Here is a 25,092-nt window from a genome sequence, read left to right as displayed (position 1 = left end):
GAGAAATTGATATTTACAAAGTGAAATCAGAGTTGAAAAATTCCACAAAACATTCTTCAGCTAAATTTAAAAATGGTACTCATTAACAAGCATAACTTGGATGAATCTTTATGGAATTATGCTAAGTGAAAAAAAAGTCAAACCCAAAAGATGAGATACTACAAGATTTCATTTATATAACATTTTTGAAATGACAAAATTTTAGAAATGAAAAACAGATAACTGGTTGCCAGCACTTAGGGACTGGAGTAGGGGATGGGAGTTGGAGTGGGGAAGCACGGAGACAGGTGTGGCTATAAAGGGGCAGAAAGGATCCATGCAGTGATGACATTTTTCAGTATCTTGACTGCAGTGGTGGACACACAAACTCATATCATGTGATATAAATGTATAGAACTAATCCACAGATATACAAATGAAACAAGTGAAATTAACATACATGATTACATCAATGTCAATGCTCTATTTATAATATTACACTATATGTTTACAAAATGTGTGTGTGTCATGCCTGGCTTTTTGTGACCCTGTGGACCGGAGCCCACCAGGCTCCTCTGGTGATTTCCTCTTCGGATTTCCTAGACAAGAATACTGGAGTAGGGTGCCATTTTCTACTCCAGGGCATCTTCCTGACCCAGGGATCGAACCCACATATCTTGCATCTCCTGCATCAGCAGGCAGATTCTTTACCACTGGGCCACCTGGGAAGCACTTACAAAATGTTACCACCGGGGAAAAACTGGATAAAGGGTAAATGACATTTTTATGTATTATTTCTCACAACTCCATGAACAATTATTGCAATTAAAACTAAAGTTTAAAAATAAAAATGGGATTCAGCTGTTAAAGGTTATTCATGTGATCCACAGGAGTAATATATGCAAAGAATGATTTAAAAATGGAAACTTTCTAGTTGTTTCTGTCTCATGCTGTTTCCCTGGGAGTGTAAATGTGTCCCATTTACACTCTAGGCCCCTAAATAATAATAGGGGAAAAAAGGAAACAAAATACATACCAAAAAGCTTTTTAGGCTTTAAAAATACTTTACAAATTTTTCTTTTTTTTTTTTTTTATTTTTCAGTGGGTTTTGTCATACATTGATATGAATCAGCCATAGAGTTACACAAATTTTTCTTAAATTGTTGACTTTTAGTTAGTAAACTGCAGCATTTACAAACGTATTATTTGTGGTAGCAGTTGGAGTAAGGTATACAAAATTACCATGTACTTATTTCTAACTCCTAAAGACTACTATTAAGACAAAAACTTTGTGTATAACCAAGTTTTTAAAAATTAGATAGGAAAAAAAAAATAAAAGGCATCCAAACTGGAAAGCAAGAAGAAAACTCTCACTATTTGCAGGTGATATGTACAGAAAATCCTAGACTTCATTCACTGAAACAGTTAGAACTAAAACGTTCAGCGAGCTCCAGGACACAAAATCAGTATGCGAAAGTAGCACACAGTGTTCCCATACACTAATAACAAACCTTCAGACAAAGAAATTAAAAAATAATTCATTTACAATCAACTACATTGAAAAGAATAAGATAATACCAAAGGGAAAAAATAAACCAAGTGGTGAAATGCCTATAAACTATAATATATTGATGGAAAATGTTGGATAAATGGAAGGCTATTCCATTCTCATGGATTAGAAAAATATTGTTAAAATGTCCTTAGTACTCTAAGCAGGATAAAGACTCAGTACATCCCTGTCAAAATTCCAACAGCATTTTTACAGAATAGAACAGTCCTAAAGATTTGTATGGAACCATAAAAGACCTAGAATAGTCAAAGCAATCATGAAAAAGAACAAAGATGGAGGCATCATGTGCCCCAATTTCAAACTAGATTACAAACCTATAGTCATCAAAACAGTATGATACTGGCAGAAAAACAAACACAGAAGAACAAAACAGAATAAAAAGCCCAGAAAGAAGCCCATGAATATATGGTCAATTAATATTTGACAACAGAGCCAAGAATATATAATGGGGAAAGAACAGTCTTGAGGAAACCAGACAGACAGCCACATGCAAATGAATGAAACTGGACCGCTACCTTACAGCATACACATCTGAAACTAACTCAAACGGATCGAAGACTTGAACATAAGAAGACCTGATACCATAAAACTATTGGAAGAAAATACAGATTGTAAGCTCCTTGACATCAGTCTTGCGGATGACTTTCTGGATTTGATACCAAAATTAAAATGTAACAAAAGTAAAAATAAACAAGTAGGACTATGTCAAATTAAAAAGCTTCTGCAAAGCAAAGCAAAACCACTAACAAAATGAAAAGACAACCTATGGAATTGAAGAAAATATTTGCAAATCATATCTAATAAGGGGTTAATATCCAAAATATATAAAGAACTCACACAACTCAATAACAGAAAACAATCTGATTAAAAAATGAGCAGAGGAGGCTTCCCTGGTGACTCAATGGTAAAGAATCCACCTGCCAACGCAGGAGGCACTGGTTCAACCCCAATCTGGGAAGACCCCACATGCCAAGGAGCAACGAGGCCCCTGCACCACAACTACTGAACGAAACCGAAAGCCCTAGAGCCCTTCAGCAAGAAAAGTCACCGCAATGAGAAGTCTAGGCACTGCAACTAGAGAAAAGCCTGAGCAGCAATGAGGACTCAGCACAGCCAAAAATAAATGAATTAAAATATTTTTAAATGGGAAAATATTTTTATTTAAGGATCTAAATATTTTCCCAAATAAGACATATGAATAGCCAACAAGTACACAAAAAGGTGCTCAATATCACCAACATCAAGGAAATGAAAATCAAATCTATAATGAGATATCATGTCACACCTGTTAGAATGGCTATTACCAAAAAGACCAGAGTAACAAGTGTTGGTGAGGATGTAGAGAAAAGAAAACCCTTGTGCACTGTTGGTGGACTATAAATTGGTGCACCCACTATGGAGAAGAGTATGGTGGTTACAGAAAAACTTTAAAATAGAACTACCACAAAATCCAGCAATTTCACTTTTTGGTATTCGCCTGAAGAAAACAAATATACTAACTTAAAGATATATGTAGCCCCATGCTCATTGCAATATTATTTACAATAACCAAGTATGGAAGTGACCTAAGCATCAACTGAAGGATGAATAAAGATGTGGGGTATATACACAACACACCCAGTAATGGGGAAAATCTGGCCATTTGCAACATGGATGGAACTTGGGGACACTGTGCTAAGTGAAATAAGTCAGGGAAAGATAAATACTATATGATCTCACTTACATGTGTAGTCTAAACAGAACAAAACAACAACAAACCCAAGTTCATAAATACAGAGAACAGAATGTAAAGGATATCTGATTTTTTTTTTTTTGCACTAATGAGGTACAAAGTTCTAATGTTTTATAAAACACTTGTCTTTCTGCTTGTGCAAAATTTCTGTCCATATCTTTTGTTCATTTTTCTACTGGGTTGTCTTTTTCAATGTAGTAATCAATATTGCTTTTTCCCTATTCTATTTTAACCTCTGGAACTCATCATACTAGACCTTCTTATTTTATTCTTCATGTTTCTTAAGCTCTCTATAGCATTTACTATCCTGTTACCTTTCTGAGCTTCATTCTGAATAATTTATTTGCATTTATTTTCCATTCATTTATTCATTTACCCAACGTATTTATTGAGAGTCTAACATAAGCCCTGCACTGTCCTAAGTACTGGGGATGTAATATTAGAAGAAAGAAAAGGAAAAAAAACGACAAAAATCTCTCTCCTTCAGGTGTTAACATTCTCACAGGAGAGGAAAAAATGCATCAGCAAAGTATAGAGTCTGTTGGATGATAATAAAGCAATATGGAGGAAAACTAGAAAATTGAGACAGGTGTCACAAAATTGGGACTGCTCATTTTTGAAGAGAGACAGGTACAGAAGGTCTCACTGAAGTTTCAGCAAAAGTTAAAGTGGGGAAGGAGCAAATCAAGCCTTTTTTTTTTTTTTTTTTGAAGGGGGAGGGTGAAAAGAATTCCAGGCATTGAGAATACTAAATGCAAAGGCCCTGATGCAGTAAGGCCCAATGCCACCCCAAAACAACAGGAAACAACAAGGAAGATTATCTAGTAGGCAAAAGGAGAATTGGGTCTTCCCAGGTGGCTCATTGGTAACAAATTCACCTTCCCAGCAGGAGACGCAGGTTCAATATCTGTGTTGGGAAGTCCATGGAGTTGCAAACAGTCGGACAACACTTAGCGACTAAACCACAACAAAAGGAGAATTAGGGACCTATTATTAAAATGTTGGCTTTTCTGAGTCAAATGTTTTCCCACACCAGTCAACTCTCCAACTCTCCAGCATCAACTGGGTGCCCAATTCAATTTTGATATTATCTAGAATCGGAGTAGAATCCACAGATTAAGGGTTCAGTCACATAGGAATGCTCCCACTTCAGATGCCAGCTTCAAGCCTTGGGTCACCTGTACTGACTGGCTATAAACAGGGGTTCCCACAACTTCCTTCTCAGGTTTGATAGTTTGCTAGAATGACTTACAGAACTCAGGAAAACACTTTGTGTTTATGCAAAGGGTCCAACTCAAAAACAGACAAAATGAGGAGATGCACAGGATAGGTATTGGGGTACACGTGCAAAACTTCCATGCCTCTGAGCTACCCTCCCAGTAAGTCTATGTGTTCACCAATCTGGGAGCTGATCAGAACTCATCAAAAACTCTCTTAAGAGTTTTTACAGAGCTCAAGCTACCTCACCCTCTCTCAAACCTAGAGGTCAGCGGGTAGGGACAAAAGTTCTAATCCTCTAAGCACTTGGCCTTTTTGGACCAGGATCATGAACCTTAAGCTCTCTAGGGGTTCCCACCTAAGTCACCTCAAGAGCATAAACTCAGGTATGACTGAAAGGAACATTCCTATTTCTCAGGAAATTCCAAGGTTTTAGGAGCTCTGTGCCAACAACAGGGCACCAACAGCAAGCATGTTTTCGTATTATGCCGCACTGGGTTACACAGGAAACCACCGAAAAGTTTTAAAGCAGAGGCTAAAGGAATATGGAGAAGTACGAGGTGAGGATGAAGGGTTTCTCTTTCATATTGTATGATCATGGAAGGTGACAATTTAGGTACGTGAACACTGGCAGGTAAGGTGACACTTAAGCAGAAACCTAAGAAAGTGAGCGAGTGAATCATCTGAATACATGAGAAGTGTGTTAGCTATGCAGAGGAAACTGCAGGTCCAAGGGACTCAAAGCAAGAGCATATCTGCCATCTTTGAGGGATAGCAAGGAGGTCAGTGCGGCTACAGCATATGTTTAACGGGGAGGAGACAGTGAGAAGAACAGATGTGAGGGGGGAAAAAGTCAGGAATTTAGTTCTTGATACATCAAATTTGTGATACCTATTAACCATCCAAGTGGAAACACTGAAAAAGTAGTTAGATATATGGATCTAGAGCTGAGAATCCTAGTCTGGAGATTCTGAGATATAGATACTAAACATCATATAGATGGTATTTAAAGCCAAGACACTAAATGAGACGACCAAGGTGGAGAGGAGAGTATAAGATTTGAACCTTGAGGTTCAAACAATTAGGAGTCGGGGCAGAGGATGAAATGCAAGGGATTCTAAGAAAGACTGACCTGTAAAAAGGAAAGAAATCAGAAAAATATACCATCTTGGAAGTAAAAACAAAACAAAAGTATGTCAAAGACAGTGAGTGATGAGCTATGAAAAAAGTCTGCAAATAGTTTTTAAATCTTAGCTTCAGCAAAAAATTGGCTTTAGCAGCAAGAAAGACATTAGTGATTTTTACAAGAGCCATTTTGGAGAAGTGGTAGAGGCAAAAGTCAGACTGAAATGGGGTGAATGATCAGAATCGGAAAGATAAAGAAAACTCGTTTGAGGGGTTTTTCTATAGAAAAGATAAAAACTAAGCGGAGTCATAATAGATGGGTGGGTCAAGAGAGAACTTTAAAATAGCAGAATTAACAGCATGTTTTATGACGACAGTAACAGGCTCAGTGGTAAAGAACCCACTTGCCAATACAGGAGACTCAGGTTCGATACCTGAATTGGGAAGATCCCCTGGAGAAGGAAATGGTAATCCACTCCAGTGTTCTTGCCTGAGAAATCCCAAGGACAGAAGAGCCTGGTGGGCTATAGCCCACAGGATCACAAAGAGAGTCAGACATGACTTAGCAACAACAACAGTCCATTACAGAAGGTTAAAAAAAAAAAAAAAAAAAAAAAAAAGATCAATGAACCAGAAGAGAAAGGGAAAATTTTCTGGAGCCATGTCCTTGAATTGGAAAGAAGGAATGGGACCAAAATCCAAGTGGAGGGATCAGTCTCTGATAAGAATACAAACAGTTTATCTATGATAATCTACAGAAGTCAAAATACGTGGGTCAGAGACTAGTAGGTGGACAGATGTGGATTATTCTGATTATTCCCATTTAGTAAAGTATGAAGCTAAGAGTTAGGATGGAAAAGGAGGTATTGGGAGATTAAGTAGGAAAAAAAAGGACATAAAATGGTTTTTCAATTCAATAATCATTTTTTTCTGCTGATATAATCAACCACTTCATCCATCGAGCTGTTAATTTGATTTCTAAAACTTTCATTATGTTTTAAACTTTGGAGTCATTCTTTAAAATTTCTTGTTCTTTTTCATACTTTTAAGTCTTTATATTTAAACATGTGAAAGTGTTAGTTGCTCACTCCTGTCTGACTCTTTTGTGACCCCATGGAATGCTGAGCTGGATGAAGCACAAGCTGGAATTACAAATGCCGGGAGAAATATCAATAACTTCAGATATGCAGATGACACCACCTTTATGGCACAAAGTGAAGAAGAACTAAAGAGCCTCTTGATGAAAGTGAAAGAGGAGAGTGAAAAAGTTGGCTTAAAACTCAACATTCAGAAAACTAAGATCATGGCATCCGGTCCCATCACTTCATGGCAAATAGATGGGCAAACAATGCAAACAGGGACAGGCTTTATTTTTCTGAGTTCCAAAACCACTGCAGATGGTGACTGCAGCCATGAAATTAAAAAACGCTTGCTCCTTGGAAGAAAAGCTATGACCAACATAGATAGCATATTAAAAAGCGACACATTACTTTGCTGACAAAAGTAAGTCTAGTCAAAGCTATGGTTTTTCCAGTAGTCATGTATGGATGTGACAGTTGGACCGTAAAGAAAGCTGAGTGCTAAAGAATTGATGCTTTTCAACTGTGGTGTTGGAGAAGATTCTTGAGACTCCCTTCGGCTACAAGGAGATCCAGCCAGTCAATCCTAAAGGAAATCAGTCCTGAATGTTCATTGGAAGAACTGATGCTAAAGCTGAAACTCCAATACTTTGGCTACCTGATGCAAAGAACTGACTCATTGGAAAAGGCCCTGATGCTGGGAAAGATCAAAGGCAATAGGAGAAGGGGACGACAGAAGATGAGAAGGTTGGATGGCATCACTGATTAGAGTTAAAGCACACTCTGGAAGTTGGTGATGGACAGGGAATCCTGGTGTGCTGCAGTCCATGGGGTGGCAAAGAGTCAGAAACAACTGAGTGACTGAACTGAACTAGACTATAGCCCACCAGACTCTTCTGTCCATGGAATTCTCTAGGAAAAAATACTTGAGTGGATAACTGTTCCCTTATCCAGGGGATCTTCCTGACCTAGGGATTGAACCCAGGTCTCCCTCACTGCAGGCAGATTCTTTACTGTCTGAGCCACCAGGGAAGCCCCATTTAAACATGGTGATTTTAGCTAATACCTGATTATTTGAAAAAAATCTACACTTATTATAGACCTATTTCTATAATCTATATTTCTAAATATCTCATTCATGTTGCCTTTGTGTATTCTGTGATTTTTTACTATTAGCTTATTTTTTTTTGACACTCTATCTTCCAAAATTCTTTAAGGCTTGGGTAGACAATGAATTTCTCCAGAGGAGATGGTGATAGTGATAGTTTACTCACTAAGTCATGTCTGACTCTTTTGCAATCCCATGGACTGTAGACCGCCAGGTTCCCCGGTCATGGAATTTCCCAGATCAGAATACTGGAGTGTGGCCATTTCCTTCTCCAGGGGATCTTCCTGTCCCAGGGATGATATACCCATGTCTCCTAAATCTCCTGTATTGGCAGGCAGATTCTTTACCACTGAGCCACCAGGGAAGCCATCCAGAGAGGATGGATATTTGTTTTTACCTGTAAATTCAGAGCACACCAATCTGCTGCTGGGGCTGCTAAGTCGCTTTAGTCGTGTCTGACTCTGTGTGACCCCATAGACCCCACCAGGCTCCCCCATCCCTGGGATTCTCCAGGCAAGAACACTGGAGTGGGTTGCCATTTACTTCTCCAATTCATGAAAGTGAAAAGTGAAAGTGAAGTCACTCAGTCATGTCCGACTCTTAGCAACCCCATGGACTGCAGTCTACCAGGCTCCTCCGTCCATGGGATTTTCCAGGCACACCAACCTGAGATTGCTATAAATTAAATTTTCCACTTGAAGATTTTCCCGGCACAGGTAGCATGAATTTGACCTGTATAAGGACAGCTCATGGTTACAAATTCTCAAGGCAGCTTCCCCCTCACCTCTTCCCCTAACAAGTCTGTTCATTTTCCCCTTACTTGTGGTGGATTTCATTCTTAAGATTTAGCTCTTTGGAGTCCAAGCTTACAGTGAGGGCCCCTTTCACTTCCCTCTGTTTGGGCAGATGTGGGTTTTATTTCTTGTTTACGCCACTCCATGCAGTTTGTCAGAGTAGAATCTCAAGGTCTTCAGAGTTCAGGGGAAGTCGTCAGGGTAATGGCACTGAAGCAGCACTGAGTCTTAAAGTTCTGGCTTTCCATTTTGGGGGTTGGGGGAGGCTTCATATATTCCTTGATTCCATTCCAGCTCAGAAATGCATTTAGAAAAAATTTAAAATCTATCCAAAGTTACTTCTTTATGGGAAGATTAACTTGTTACATCATTTGTATGCACTACTATTTAAGCTTCTAGTGTTTCATCATACTCAAGGTTGGCCAAAAAGTTTATTCAAATACAGTACAAAGCACACTTGCATTTCATTTACAAGAACATGGGGTATATGTTGTACAAATGCCTACTTGTGAACAGAAGTATTCTTCAAAAAATTAATTCTTTCCTTTATTTTTTACTGGTTTTCTTCCAAGTTAGTGAATGAAGGAGAAGAGAAAGAACTGGCTTAGTTCTACCTTTTTATTTTCCTGGGTCTCCCTCTACTTTATTTCTATACCACAAAGAAGCAAGCATACAGAGATGCAACAGTATAGACCGGAAAGATACTCTCCTTCACTTACTTAACATGTGCAATATTAATCATGTAAGCTCTTTGAATGTCAGTTACCTCACTGTGGGAAAGATGTGTCAAATGAAATGAGACAATGTATTTTTAAACATGTTACAGATTAAAGTATAAAATATGACTGAACACTATATGAGAAAGTACCACAGGAAACAATATGTATTCAATTTTGAGGCCTCTTTGGCACATCCTACCTTGAATATGCACAAATCCTTAACTGTTGAACTACATATATTCATTTGGAGACAATGAAATTTAAATCATATATATTCATTTGGATATAATAACATTTAAAGTACACATGCAATTATAAAACATTAATACACATAATTTGTGATAGGAACCTAAAATGAAGCTTCTAAATTGGTGAGAAAGTATTCAATTAAAATATACTATCTAAAAAGAAAATGAGAAAAAAAAAAAACAAATTTTAGAAAAATATCTAAATGTAAATTCTATTCAAAAAGAAATAGCCCAGTAATAACTAGAAAATAATTTTATCAAAGACAATTTAGAAAATATACTTTTTGTAAGTCTGGTAGATTGCCATTATCTATTTCAAGTGTTTCCAAGTGGTGTTGTAAGATAGCTAAAAGGATAACTACATTAGTTACTTGCAGGCCTGGTTTAAAATGCTGATTCCTGGATCACATTCAGATCCACTAAATCAGAAAAACTGGTAGTGGGCCCAGAGAATCTGCATTTTTAACATTGCACCCTCCCAAACTAAAAGTCTGCCCCTTTTATTTTTATTATTCATTTAGAAAATATTCACACAGGGACAGAAACTGAGTACTCAGGCATTCTGGAGTTCAGAACACCATAGGGTCATGAAAAAAAAGTGTCTGAATATAGTCAGAAAAACATGTTTGCTCTGTTACCGTCATAGCTACCTTCAATTTGACTTAACCATCAGCACTAATTACTTCAAACCATGTCTCCAGTCATCATCCGGCCACCTGAGATACCTTTTCTTGTTTTTTTTTTTCTTTTTTTAGCTCTTAGTAGTTTTGCCACTCTGCAGCAGGTGCAGACTAGACAGCACCTGGCAGAAGCTTATTCAAATTCTACTGTATTAGAAAAGAAGCTTTTATTAAGGCAAAAGACCCTGGGAAGCTAACTCTGGTTTCTAGCATATTGAGAACCCTTCTGTAAGCTACGCCTCACAAAGAACCCCCAAACTCTAATTTATCGGTCATCACTCACTGCTGAGGGAGCCACAAGGTCAGACACGAACCCCCCTCTCGTACCTGAGCTCACCTGGCGATGCCACTCAGCAGACGGAGTACAAGCTGGGTAAAAATACAACGGTCCTGAGTAAGAGAGGCGAGGGACTAGTCCAAAAGTCAAGGAAGTTCAGACTTGTACCCCTCGCGATCCACTTGGCTTCTGCAGGGCCGCTGGGTCTGTCACCCACTCCCCACCTGCCCCCCATCCCCTGAGTTCCCCGCGGGGAGAGCGTCCCCATTTCTCTGCGTGCTCTCGTCCCAGAACAGAGGCAGAGATTTTCATCCCCGTCCCATCTCCCGCCACACTCGGAGCCGCTGAAACATCAGAAAGATAAAAACGAAAACACCTCAGGGGACCTTCACCATCTTCCTCTTTTTCCTGCCATCACCCCGTGTCGCCACCCCTCACACCGCAAGCGGCTCGCAGGCGTTTCCTGGGCTCGATGATCGGGGCTTCAGACCCCCGGCTTTTCCGCTCGACAGAAACCTCTCGGGGCTCCAGCCCCGGCCCGCCTGAGCCTCAATCGCGGCCCGGTCGCCGCCTCCACCGCCGGCGTTCGGCCGGGGGTCCCCGCGCCGCCATCACTCCGGCTCACCTGGGCCTCGACGACGCTCGGGAGGAAGCTCAGGGTGACGAGAAGCTGCACCGCGGCCGCCGCCCCCTGCCCTGCGCCGGCCCGCGGGACCCCCGGGCTCATGCTGACCTCTCCCCCCGCCGCGGCCGGCCGGGCCCCTCGGGGCCGGGAAACGGCGGGCGGCCGGGGCGACGACCCAAGGGGACGGTTCCCGGCGGCCGAGAGACTCCAGGGTCAGAGGTCAGCACGCCGGTCCAGAGGCGGAGGAGGCTCTCCCAGGCGCCCGGCAGCTGTGAGTGAGGTAGAAGAGCCGAGCGCCCCCACTTCATCCCCCAGGCGGCCCCGCCCCCGGCTTCCCCTGCGCCCGGCCACGCCCCCTCTGAGCGCGAGGCCTTGTGGGAATTGTGGTCCAGTGCGGCCCGGTGGGCGCCGGCGGCCGGAAGGCGGGGCCGGCGGAGTGGGTAACGGGAGAGCTACAGCTGCGGAACCGCTCCGCCTCCTCGAAGCCTGGGCTCCACGGCGGCCAATGACGCGGGACCACGCGGGCCTTCAAAACAAGAGGCGGTGCGGACGGGTGGAGAGGAACGCCCCCTCTTCCCTCGGAAGGCCGCCCGCGCCCCTTCGCCTGGCAGTTGCTACTGGATACCCGGCGGGGGCCCCTCCCCGTGTCGTTGTCCCCTGACACCCGCACCGCCCCGAGGCTACGGGATTCGCCCAGGATCCAGCAAACGAGAAACGAGAAACACAGGCTCTTCGACGTTCAGTGTCTGGCGCTTTCTTTGGCTCATCCACTTTTCTGTAGCCTCCGATCTACCGCCGGTGCCTAGATGAGACTCGCGGAGTTGGCTTGGGCTCCTCCATCTTACACGCCCCAGATGTGGATGTCGTCCTCTGACTGGTCAAGCGCCGACTCCTGTGTTGACGCATACAAACATGATGCACGTTAAAGGATGGGAACAAACCCACGTTTATATAAAATCTGGCAATGGGGTTGAACAGAAAATTTGGGAGTGGTAACTGGGTTCAGCTCCCACCTCTAAACATTCTAGTTGGTTATGTGACTTTAGACAAGTTGCTTAACCTCTCTGAACCTCCGTTTGTTTGTCTCTAAATACACGCATACTCACTTCAAACATTGTTCTAGGATTGTATAAGATTTCATACATAAAGGGCTTAGTATGGTCCTTGGACAAAAGAAATGTTCAATAAATGCTGCTATTAGTTTTATTAATAGTCTTGATTTCTGGTAAACTAGTAAGGCATCACCTTGAGGTGACCTTGTAGTAACCTTGGAGTGTGTAGGTTTCCCGTCACTTTTATAACAAATTACCACAGATTTAGTGACTTAGTACAAATTTATCATCTTACAGTTCTGGAGGCAGGAGTTCAATTAAGATCAGCAGGGCTACATTCTTTCTAGAGGCTTTCTCTAGGGGAAAATATGTTACCTTGCCTTTTCATTGGAAGGACTGATGCTGAAGCTGAAGTTCCAATCTTTGGCCAGCTTTTTCAAAGAGCCAACTCATTGGAAAAGACCCTGATACTGGGAAAGATTGAGGGCAGGAGAAGAAGGGGGAGGCAGAGGACGAGATGGTTGGATGGTATCATTGACTCAATGGACGTGAGTGAGCAAACTCCGGGAAACAGTGAAGGGCAGGGAAGCCTGGCATGCTGAAGCCCACAGGTCTCAAGGAACCGGACACAACTGAGTGACTGAGCAACACCAAAGAGGCCACCTACATTCCTCAGCTCATAACCATGCATCGCGCAGTCAGATTTCACTCCCTCTGTTTCTGTTGTCACATGCTTTCTCTCTCTAACCCTAATTTTATGCCTCTGTCTTGTAAAGGACCCTTGCAATTACTTTGGGCCCACCAGATAGTCCAAAATAATCTTCCCAACTCAAAATCCTTAACATAATCACATTTGCAAAGTCCTTTTTGCCGCATAGGATAACATACTTAACAGGACCTGGGGATTATGGTGTGAGCATCTTTGGGGGGTCATTAATCAGCCTTCACATAGTGCTTTATATCAAATGAAGCACTTTCATAATTGGCTGGGCCTAGTGCAAAATGATGGAGAAGGCAATGGCAACCCACTCCAGTATTGCCTGGAAAATCCCATGGACGGAGGGGCCTGGTGGGCTGCAGTCCATGAGGTCGCTAAGAGTCGGACACAACTGAGCGACTTCACTTTCACTTTTCACTTTCATGCATTGGAGAAGGAAATGACAACCAACTCCAGTGTTCTTGCCTGGAGAATCCCAGGGATGGCGGAGTCTGGTGGTCTGCTGTCTGTGGGGTCGCAGAGAGTCGGACACAACTGAAGTGGCTTAGCAGCAGCAGCAGCAGCAATGCAAAATGACAATGCAAAGTCCTGGCTCAAAAAAAATAGTAAGAATTTCAAGACAATAACAGCAGAACATTAACACACAGGTCACATGCCCAGAAGTCAGCCCTGCTGTCCTTTTCTTCAACACCTTTTTCTCCTACCTCCAAACATGTCTAGTTCATCCCTTGCTTAAAAGCAAAAATAATTTTTCCTTGATATGCTTGGAAGTTGTAACAGAGGTAAAGTGAATGCACTAATTCCCTTTGGTTGTAAGTCACAAATATCAGCTCTAGCTTTAAAAAAAAAATTAAATTTCAGCAAATTTTAAAAGTGTGGAATAGTTTTTAGTATGCAGAAAGATTTTGCTGCTCATACCTCAGGAAAGGAAAGTCCATCAGGACAGCATTCAGAGACTTCAAGTAGAGTCTTTTCTAGGACACTGACATTGGATTGAGCAACTCCAGTAATTTTAGTCTTTGTCCCTCCTAGCAAAATTCAGATTTCTTCTAGAGTTTACCTCGGGGAGAGGGAGCAAGCTATTTGATTGATAACTGCACAGTACTATGTGGGATGAGCACAAGGTGATAACATAGATGAAGAGTAAGTGTTACTTTGCCTTCAATCATTTATGGAAGGGGAAAAAGATGCTGGTCAGACAAAACCGACTGTTGTCCCTTTCAGAAAGTCATGGATTTATTCAGCTACTCCCTTTGCACATACTTTTTTTCCCTTAAACCTCAGCATGTATTCACACATTCATTAAATTACCCCTGACATCCTGAGCTTAGAATACCAAAAAAACACACCTCAGGACACTGGTAGCCCCAAAATAGCAACAATATGCCTTCTGTCACCAAGAGTCAGACAGGACTTAGTGACTGAACACCAGCAATAACAACAAATGCCTTCTGTACTTTCTGTAATTTTTAATCTATTAACACCATCTGGATTAGATGACCCTAATTACCTGAAGCGAAAGTGAAGAAGAACTGAAGAGCCTTTTGATGAAAGTGAAAGAGGAGGGAGAAAAAGTTGGCTTAAAGCTCAACATTCAGATCATGGCATCCAGTCCCATCACTTCATGACAAATAGATGGAGAAACAATGGAAACAGTGGCTGACTTTGATTTTTGGGGGCTCCAAGATCACTGCAGATGGTGATTGCAGCCATGAAATTAAGACGCTTACTCCTTGGAAGGAAAGTTATGACTAACCTAGACAGCATATTAAAAAGCAGAGACATTACTTTGCCAACAAAGGTTCATCTAGTCAAGGCTATGGTTTTTCCAGTGGTCATGTATGGATGTGAGAGTTGGACTATAAAGAGGGCTGAGTGCCGAAGAATTGATGCTTTTGAACTGTGATGTTGAAGACTCTTGAGAGTCCCTTGGACTGCAGGAGATCCAACCAGTCCATCCTAAAGGAGATCAGTCCTGGGTGTTCGTTGGAAGGACTGATATTGAAGCTGAAACTCCAATACTTTGGCCACCTGATGTGAAGAGCTGACTCATTTGAAAAGACCCTGATGCTGGGAAAGATTGAGGGCAGGAGGAGAAGGGGATGACAGTGGATGAGATGGTTGGATGGCATCACCAACTAAATGGACATGGGTTTGGGTAAACTCTGGGAGTTGGTGATGGACAGGGAGGCCTGGCGTGCTGCAGTTAATGGGGTCACAAAGTCGGACATTACTGAGCGACTGAACTGAACTGAACTGAAGGTGGAGAAAAATTGACCACATTTCTCAAGTGAAAATATTTCCAGACCTCCCGGATCTATTAATCTGAGAAGCGTCAGTCAGTACAACTCTCTCATTTCAAATAATGGCAATTTACAATTGATTTGACTGGGACAGATTATTGGAGGCAGTTAACCTGGAGGTACAATCTTCATGTCGATGGTGATCCTACTAGGGTCAGTCATGACTGTGTTTCCCATGGTTCTTCATGTAATCAAACAATCAGCCATGGATGACCTGAGTGTGCTTCAGCGTTTTGAATGAATACTGTCAAAATGTGCGAAGTCAAGATTAATATTTATACTTGAAATTTGTCACATTTACACCATACACAAAAATATATTTATATTGGGTTGGTCAAACTGTTAGTTCAAGCTTTTCCATAGCATCTTATGGGAAAACCCAAATGAAATTTTGGGCCAACCCAATATTTATTGCAGATTTCGCTTTGCTTTCAAATACATCTCTCTGGACCCTTTGATTTCCCTCCCCTACTTTTCACTGCATATCTCACTCCTGCTCTGAGAGGATGACCAAATCTTCTCATCTCTGTAGTCAGGAGTAAGACATTCACACATTCATTCTGATAGTTCCTACCTAGCACATTCATTTAGCACGAACAATCTGCTGTTCTGTATTAGCTTGTTCTGTGAATACATATACTATAGACATCTAGAGGGTAAAGCTGTGGAGGACTCGATCTTCTTATACTCTGTTCTCTTTAATGGCTATCTCAGTTCCTATGAGCAGTAATTGGTAAACATTTGTTGATTGGTTAATATCAGTTAGGATCTTAATTTATCTTGGAGGACATCTATCTGAGAACCAGTTCTGGGTATGGTACCCAGAACTTTTCCTGTGCACAGATGGGAAGTGGCTTTCTTAGACCAGAACATTTCTGGTGAAAGCACTAAGATGAAACCTTCAGCTTTTCTTTAAGGTAGTGAATTATACTTCTTTTAACAGAGGGTATTGGGGGACTAGCAAAAAAACAAAAACAAAGACAACTGAAGGAGTCATTGTCAGAGGACTGGTTGTCTGTTTTTTTCTCAAGCACTTTTTGAAATGTCCATAGGTAACAGTTGAAGCAAAGGCTTGAGAACTGTCTAGAGTAGATTACTGTAATGCTTAAGAGACTTTGTGAATTAATCAAATTGCATTAAGTATTTACATTTCCAAGATATCATCAAAGTGTGCTTCTTTGATGACTTTTTTTTTTTTTTTTTTTTTTTGGCTTGGTTAACTTGTGACTTCTAATGAAGGAGGAGATTGCTGATTAACGTTTCTAAATAAAAGTCAAGGTAATGGGGTGGAAATTTAATAACACCAGTAATTTTCACTCCTGACAGCAAGCTGAATTGTGATTAATGAACCTGCTGAGTAATGACAATCTGTTGTGTTTAAAGAACTGTATTTGTAAATGGTAATTCTGTGTTAACAACTGGCCACAGCATTTTTTAAAGTGAATTTCTACCTGTAACTTAGCAATAAAGATAATTTTTGCTTGATGATAGGATTTCTGAATTTTACTGAGGGCATTTCTTCCCCTTTTCAATTCACAATAGAGATGAAAAGTACTAAAAACAGAACTTGGCTGGCCCATGGCTTGTTATTCGTTGCCTACCTAAAGCATTCACTGTTTTTCTTGAATATTTATTCAGCTGTGACACTTACGTATTTTCACTTAACATCATTAAAGCTGATAAACTTGAGTCAGAATTATTTCCATTTCTAAAAGAGTTTACATAGTGATATACGTAGTTTGGATAAAACTTTCTTTTATATAACAAACATATTATGGTATTATTCTAGAAGTTCATATATTATGTGATCGGGGAAACTCCTATTAAATGTAAATAGGAAAACTAGAGTCATGATTCTGCTGATTTTATTCCCCCCACTCTAATTTCTAGAATTTAAAAGACTGTATGATCACAAAGTCCTTTCTCACTTCCTGCACATGTCTGTCTTCTATCCACTCTCCTATTCCAATCCACTCCACAAAGGGTCCAGGGCACACGACCACGAAAGAATGTTTGCATAACGTAAAAATGAACACCCCAGGGAATAGAATAGGATACCAAAGTCACGGAGACAGTGGCTGCAGATGGGGGATAGCAGAGATGGTTCCAGGTGGTCATTCAGTGCCTGCTGGAGAAGTTTCTATGTCAGCAATGACTGAGTTCTTTCCTCCTGTCAATCTGTACCCCCAGTCATTGGGAACCTCAAGAAGTTGAGTTTCTTCAAATTCAGTGCTTCTACCTGAGTCCAATCAAGCATATATTATATGTGGAGTTCAGTCAGCTGCTTCATCTTTGTGCTGCTGCTTCTCCAGTGCTCACATTCCCACTTCCTCTCGCCAGCCTTCCTGCCCTACTGTCTCCCTTCCACAACCCCTTCCCCCAGTAGAGTCTGGTTTTGATTGTCCAGTCTCAGTTGAACAGGAACCTGAACTCCATCATTCTCACCTATTGGCCAGCATCCTGACTCAGATTTAGATTCCATTTGGCCTTAACAGAATCACATACTTGCTGGATTCCATTGTGTATTATTTCCTTTGTTCTATTTAGGAACTTTTCTGTTTGCTTGTTTGCTTTCTTTGTCACGCCATGCATTGCATATGGGATCTTAGTTCCTCAACCAGGGATTGAACCTATGCCCTAGCAGTATGAACTCAAGAGTCCTAACCACTGAACTGCCAGGGAACTCTTTGGTTTTTTTTTTTTTTTAATGATGTATAGTTGATTATTGGTTTTGGGTGTAAAACATAGTGATTCCATTTTTTAAATAAATTACACTCCATTTAAAATTATTATAAGACATTGGCTATATCCCCTGTGGTGTACAATATATCCTTGTAGCTTGTTTATTTTTTATATTCTCTCATATATACACATTCAAATATCCCCTTCCACTTGAGCAAGACGACCAGCAAGACAAACACTTGAGCAAGAAGACCAACATTTAGAATGTTACCTAAAAAATTCTGTTCTCACCCTGCACGGTGCTGTCCTGCCAGCTCTTGTTCCCAGACTGAGGCCCAGCCCCCTTTGCCGGCATTCACCACTCCTTGCAGAAACAGAAATGCTAGCATGTCCAACAAGCTGCTTTACAAAGCCACTGACTTCAGCCTGGCTGCCTGGGGACGCAAAGCCCTGGGCCTCACAGAGAATGAGATGCCACGCTTGATACACATGCAGGAGATGTCCCCCGCCTCCAAGTCACTGAAGGGGGCCATGTTGCTGTCCGCCTGCACATGACCGTGGAGACAGCTGTCCTCAGTGAGACCCACGTCGGTCTGGGTGGTGAGGTGCAGTGGTCCAGCTGCAATATCTTCTCCACCCAGGACCACGCAGCAGCTGCCATTGCCAAGGCTGGCATACCATGCCCGGAAGAGTGACATGGATGAGGAGTATCTGTGGTACCTCCAGCAGACACTGTGCTTCAGGGATGTGGCCTTGAACATGATGCCGGACAATGGTGCCAGCCTCACCAACTGCATCCACACCAAGTACCTGCAGCTCCAGTCTGACACCTGAGGCATCTCTGAAGAGACCACAACGGGGGTCCACAACCTGTATAAAAGGATGGTCAATGGGATCCTGAAGGTGCTTGCTGTCAATGTCAGTGACTCCTGACGTGATGAATTCGGGTAAGATGGTGGTGGGAGTGGGCTGTGGCAACAAGGGCAAGGGCTGTGCCTAGGCCCTAAGGGATTTCGGGGCCCAATTCATCATAGGGGAGATGGACTCCATCAATGCGCTTTAGGCTGCCGTGGAGGGGTGTGAGGTGACCACCATGGATGAGACCCATCAAGAGGGCAGTATTTTGTCACCACTATGGGCTGTATCAACATCGTCCATCAATCCACACTTTGAACAGATGAAAGATGATGCCACTTTGTGTAAATCAGATGCTTTAACATGGAGAGTGATATCAGGTGCCTAAATGAGAATGCTGTGGAGAAGGCAAACATCAAGCCCCAGGTAGACTTGTTGAAGAATGGGCACTGATCATCGGGCTGGCCAAGGGCCAGCTGGTCTACCAGGGCTGTGCCATGGGCCACCCCAGCTTCATGAGAGTAACTCCTTCACCAACCAGGTGCTGGTGAAGATTGAGCTATGGACCCACCCAGATAAGCACCCTGTGGAGGTCTACTTCCTGCCCAAGAACCTGGATAAAGCAGTGGCTAAAGCCCCCCTGGGCAAGCTGAATGTGAAAATGACCAAGCTGACTGAGAAGCAGGCCCAGTACCTGGGCATGTCCCATGATGGCCCCTTCCAGCCTGACCACTAAGAACCAAGCCTGCCCTTTGCTTGCCAGTTGCTGTCCTTTCCTGGGTCCCACCTCTCCTGCAAGCAGCTCAGTCTCTTGGTCCCATCTGACTCTTTGCGACCCTATGGGCTATAGCCCTCCAGACTCCTCTGTCCACAGGATTTTCCAGGCCAGAATACTGGAGAGGATTGCCATTTCCTCTTCCAAGGGATCTTCCCCACCCAGGGATGGAACCCACATCTCTGGCATCTCCTGCATTGGCAGGCGGAGTCTTTACCATCAAGCCACCTGGGAAGCTCCCTACCTCTCCTCCCCAAGAGCAAAATGCCACCACCCTTGAAATTGGTTCAGTAATGTCCCCCCCACCCCGACTCCCTAGGGCTAGTCACTCAGTCTTTGGCCTCTGCTGCATTCCTCATGCTGTCCCAAGTGTGGCGGGGGAATTGAAAAGTCCTCCCTCAAGCCCTGGTCATGATGGAGGCATATAGATGTTACCCACAGGGAAAGAGCCTTGAGCTCAGGGGTTTTTGAACTGCTCACTCAGTCAGTCCTTCCTTAGGCGGGAAGTTGGCAGTGGTAGGCACAATGCCCATGCACTTTACCATCCAGGCCCTCGCTTGGCCTGTGGACTTTAGACCCATGTTCTTGATGACAAGTTCATTGGTTCCTCAGCCCATGACAGGGAAGAAGGGGATTTGTCAAAGGATGGGGAGGAACTGCTGGAGTTTGAATGCTCCTGAGAGCCTGGCTTAGTGCTTGGCATTCTCTTAAACCTCAGAGCAAAGAGACTGGTAGTTTTAGTCCCTATTTTCAGGGGTTGGAATGTACTGTTAAGCGAGAGAGGACAAGAAAAGTGACAGCCGGAGGCTCAGGGGAGCCAGAGAAACTTAAAAGCACATTGTAACTTGATAATTCCCATCACAGCTCTGGGTCAAAAAGAGATTCATTTGGTTTATATTGATAAGACTGAGCAAGAAAGTGGGTTAATAAAAATTTTGGTGCCTAAAAAAAAAGACTCCCTGATGGTTTAGTAGTTAGAGTTCACTTGCTAATACAGGGGATGAGTTCCATCCCTACTTCTGGAAGATTCCATATGGTGTGGGGCAGCTGGGCAACTAAGCACGTGCTCTGCAACGAGAAGCCACCACAATGAGAAGCCCAAGCACTGCAACTAGAGAGTGGCTCCTGCTTGCCGCAACTAGAGAAAGCCCATGCACAGCAGTAAAAAAATTTTTAAAAAAAATTTTTTTTCCTTTTTAATTAAACAAAAAACTCCATGCACTTTTCTGGGAAAAAGATGAGCATAATAACACATACTCTACAAGGCACTCTAAGTGCCCCTCACCTAATACCTCTTAGGATTGGAATCACAGTGGAATTCTTATTGTTTGCGACAATTGTCTTAGACACCCATGGAGGCAGGATGAGGCATCATACTAAACTACATTCCAGGGGTTCTCCCAGCCCCCAAGAATGAAACGGGTCATTTATGCCTCTCCTTTCTTCTATGACTCCAGAGGTTCACTTTCCATCATGCTGTACAATAAAATCAACTGACTGTTTCTTAGAAAATGCTACCTATTTTCACTCGTCTGAAGTTGCCACCAGGTTACAAAACCATCAGAAGACCCAGAGAAAATATCCAGTTATCCCAGAGATTACTTTTCAATTATTTGAGAGAATCTTTCTGTCCAGGATTCAGGTTCTGCCTTAAAAAAAAAACTCTGAAAATCTAATGCTCCTCATCTATGGTGCTTTATTCAGACACCCCTAAGTTTATCATACAACTAAATAAGACTGGTTCTTCACTGTACAAAATAATTTAACAAAGAAGTAAATGCTTTCACTATAGTTTTTTATTGCCATTGGTAACAATTTATTTTAAATGACTCCAAGTTTTCTAACAACAAAAGAACATTTTGGAAATGAGTAATTGTGCTTCTTCAAAACCTGGTGTTTCTACCTGAAGGCTTTGTGAAATCATTTTTTGATAGACTTTATTTTTCGAACTGTTTTAGGTTTACAGCAAAACTGAGCAGAAAATACCCCTTACCTTATGCCCCTGCCCCCTACAGGGACAGCCTCCCTTTCTGTCCACATCCCCCAACACAGAGGTACCTGTGTTACAATCAGTGAACCAACACAGACACATTATCATTGCCCGAAGTCCACAGTTTATATTAGGGTTCACTCTTTGTGTTCTGCATATATAATGTAGTTTCAATAAGTGTACATTGACATCATTAGCGTATCATACAGAAGTGTTCCGGGGCTTCCCTGGTGGCTCAGCGGTAAAGAATCTGCCTGCAATGCAGGAGACGTGGGTTCAATACCTGGGTCAGGAGGATCACCTGGAGGAGGGCATGGCAACCCATCCCAGGATTCTTGCCTGGAGAGTCCCGTGGACAGAGGACCCTGGTGAGCTACAGTCCATAGGGTCTCAGAGAGTTGGACACAGCTGAAATAACTGAGCACGCACACACAGAAGAGTCCCATTGCCCTTAAAATTCTCTGTGCTCCTCCTATTCATCCCTCTCTCCCCAGTGAAATAATTTTTTAGTAAACTTACTATCCTGAGGTTTATATAAAAAATGGAAAACATTATTTCAGCTGGAATTAATGCTAACAACATTGATTAAAGCAAAAATAAAACATCAACTTCATTAACCTGAAATGACTTCACCCTGTCTGTATTATGTGTATTTAAGAGGAAAAAGGATGCATAGTTTTGTCCAGTTATCTTATCAAACATTAATGATTATGAACTAAATCTTCTGACCAAAATGATGAACCAGGAAGGGGGGATTTTAAATCTTGCAGCAAACCAGGTACCTTGAGCTAAATCAAAGACAAGAAAGCTGTCAGCCATGCTGTCAAGTTTAAGGAAGAAAATTCAGACACAGGATAGCTTTGGGAGAGCAGCCTACAGCTCAGACTTCCTACATCATCCTCTGCCCTTAACTGTGAAGTGACTAGTGCTTCAGACCAGAATTAGCTTAGGACTCTCAGCATCTCAGCCTGCTGTACAAAGTACTTATGCATGCATTTCCACCTGCTTGTCCCCATTTGTATCTATGTAAAACCAGAATTCTGATTTATAATCCTTTGTGTAGCAACTGAAAAATCTCTTGACTGTCCTAAAAACTTTCATACAATTCATCATCATTAAATAGAAACCTTCATATGTGTTCCTTTTTTTTTTGTATCTGTTATCTATCTTTTTGTTAGCTTATCTCCATTGTCTAAAATAGCATATTGAAAGTGAAAGTGAAAGTGAAAGTGAAGTGTCTCAATCCAACTCATTGCAACCCCATGGGACTGTAGCCTACCAGGCTCCCCAGTCCATGGAATTTTCCAGGCAAGAGTATTGGAGTGGGTTGCCATTTCCTTCTCCAGGGCATATGTGTTCTTGTATGTAAATTTCTATGATGTAGAGGAGTAAAGTAGTCACTTTCCTGGCATTAGAGCTAAGGAAAGTGTGGACACACTTAGCAGAGATGTTACAGGGGAGTTGAAGCATCAAATGAATGATTGGGCCAGGTGATCCTTAAGAGGTTTTCAATCCTGACCTTTGTGATCTCACCGAAAGAACAGAGAGCTATGCCAAGCCTTTTATCAACCAACCAACAAAAAGTCTTTTTCTAACATATTTTAAGCATTCTAGAGTGATCCCTTCCCATTTTCAGTATGAGCATCAGTATCAACAACCTAGTAAATGACTCATTATCTCATGTTCCTACCTTTAATCGTTTGAACTGGAAAGTAGCTATAAATTGAAAATTAACTGAATGGAGCAGTCAGCAGCTGTATTTTACCAATTTTTGAAATGGACTAGACTACCTATAATCAAGCTTAGGAAACAAGAATGTAGGCTACTTTGAGAAAAAAAAAAATAGAAAATCTTTATGACTCAAAGATCCAAACTAAAAAATAGCTGGTGTTTAGATGAAGGGAGCTAATTATTGTGGGGTTATTTTAGTAGAGTTGATTATTAAGGAAACACTTTAAAACCACCAGAGAGGCATATCCAGGAAGAACAATTTGGGAGGAAGGTCACCAGACTGTCTTGGAATATTGCTGCAACATTGCTCCCAGTGTTGATGGCAACAGCATTAGCAACATGTATACTTTTCAAATTTTAAAGATAATCTTCTTGGGGTTTCCCTGGTGGTCCAGAGGTTAAGACTTCACTTTCCAATGAAGAAGGGGATGCTGTATATATTCAATCCCTGGTCAGGGAGCTAAGATCACACATGCTTCTCCAGCAAAAAAACTAAAACTAAAACAGAAGCAATGTTGTAACAAATTCAATAAAGACTTTAAAAATGGTCTACATAAAAAAAAATCTTAAAAAAAAAAAAGCAAAGATAATCTGGTCATCCCAAAGTGAGTATGTCAACCATCACTATCATTATGTATAAGTACATTAACCAAAAGTTTTATTTCATTTGTAAAAAGTGTATAGAAACCAAAGGATAGTCATGTCTCCTGCAACATCTACCCGGCCTGCACCTGCCTTTCTTCATTGCCCACCCCTCCCCTCACACACTAGCCCTATTCCTTTTGTCAATTTAAAAGCATTGCTCTAATAAATTCTCTCTTCTCTTTCCTGGGTGCCAACTTGCCACTCTATAGACTTATTCATCAATATATAAAGACATGTTGTCGGGGACTGCCTTGGTCATCCAGCAGTTAAGATTCCATGCTTCCACTGCAGAGGGCATGGTTTTGATCCCTGCTCAGGGTACTAAGACCCCACATGCCAAGAGGTACAGTAAAAAAAAAATAAATAAATAAATACAAAAACCCCCAAAACAAAGTATCATTGCACCATCCTTTTTTTGGATACCCATCCTTTAAGAACCCTTTCTTGGCCCTGCTTCTGCCATGCCTTTCTTTTTACAGGACACTCCATGAACTAATTCTCTACATTCGCCTGTGTCCAGTTCTGCTCATCCTGTTTCCTCATTGACCTGAACTCATTAAGTTTTTGTCCTCACTCTTCCACCAACTGCTCTTATCAGACCTCACCACAGGCCTCTAGATTGCTGTATCCAGACATCACATCTCAGTTCTCATTTCCGTGACCTAAAGCAGTGTTTGGCCCAGTTAATCACTCTCCCCTAGAAACACGTTCTTCGCTTCCAGAACACCACACTGCTGGTTTTTGTCCCCTGTCTCCTTTGCTGGTTCCTCCTCATCTCCGTGACCTCTGAATATGCTGTTTTATTTATTTTCACTTCCATGGAGGTCACTTTATTTTTTAATAAATTTATTAAAAAAATTTTTTTAAATACATATTTATTTATTTGGCTGTTCTGAGTCTTAATCACAGCAGGCAGGATCATTCATCTCCTGTGCAGCACAGAATCCTAAATCTTCAGAACCTTGCGGAAACTTGATTGGCTTCAGTTCAGTTCAGTTGCTCAGTCGTGTCCGACTCTTTAGTCATACACAGAACACCAACTCCCAGCTCCCTGGTTAGACTTTTTAAAATTAATTCATTAACTTTATTTGGCTGCACCAGGTCTTAATTGCAGCACATAGGATCTTTAGTAGTGGCATGCAGGAGCTAGTTCCCTGGCCAGGGGTTGGACCTGGATGCTTTGCATT

At 41.9% G+C, this 25,092-nt stretch overlaps 1 protein-coding gene and 1 pseudogene across 2 annotated transcripts in view; one reads left to right on the top strand and one right to left on the bottom strand.

The window, feature by feature from the left end:
- ERO1B (endoplasmic reticulum oxidoreductase 1 beta) overlaps nucleotides 1–11,447 on the bottom strand; it is a 62,697-nt gene extending 51,250 nt beyond the window's left edge. For both annotated transcript variants that reach the window (XM_065922253.1, XM_065922254.1), the window contains exon 1: nucleotides 11,155–11,447. In XM_065922253.1, coding sequence (XP_065778325.1) covers nucleotides 11,155–11,256 — 102 coding nt within the window. In that variant the 5' untranslated portion in view covers nucleotides 11,257–11,447. The remainder of the gene's footprint in view (nucleotides 1–11,154) is intronic.
- Nucleotides 11,448–18,296: 6,849 nt separating this feature from the next.
- Nucleotides 18,297–19,500, top strand: LOC136158056 (adenosylhomocysteinase pseudogene; annotated as a pseudogene).
- The last annotated feature ends 5,592 nt before the right edge of the window (nucleotides 19,501–25,092 follow it).

This window comes from Muntiacus reevesi, chromosome 2 (genome assembly GCF_963930625.1).
Source record: "Muntiacus reevesi chromosome 2, mMunRee1.1, whole genome shotgun sequence".
Classification (NCBI taxonomy): Eukaryota; Metazoa; Chordata; class Mammalia; order Artiodactyla; family Cervidae; genus Muntiacus; species Muntiacus reevesi.
Note: the sequence above shows the minus strand (reverse complement) of the source record. Positions and strands in the feature narration are given on the sequence as shown.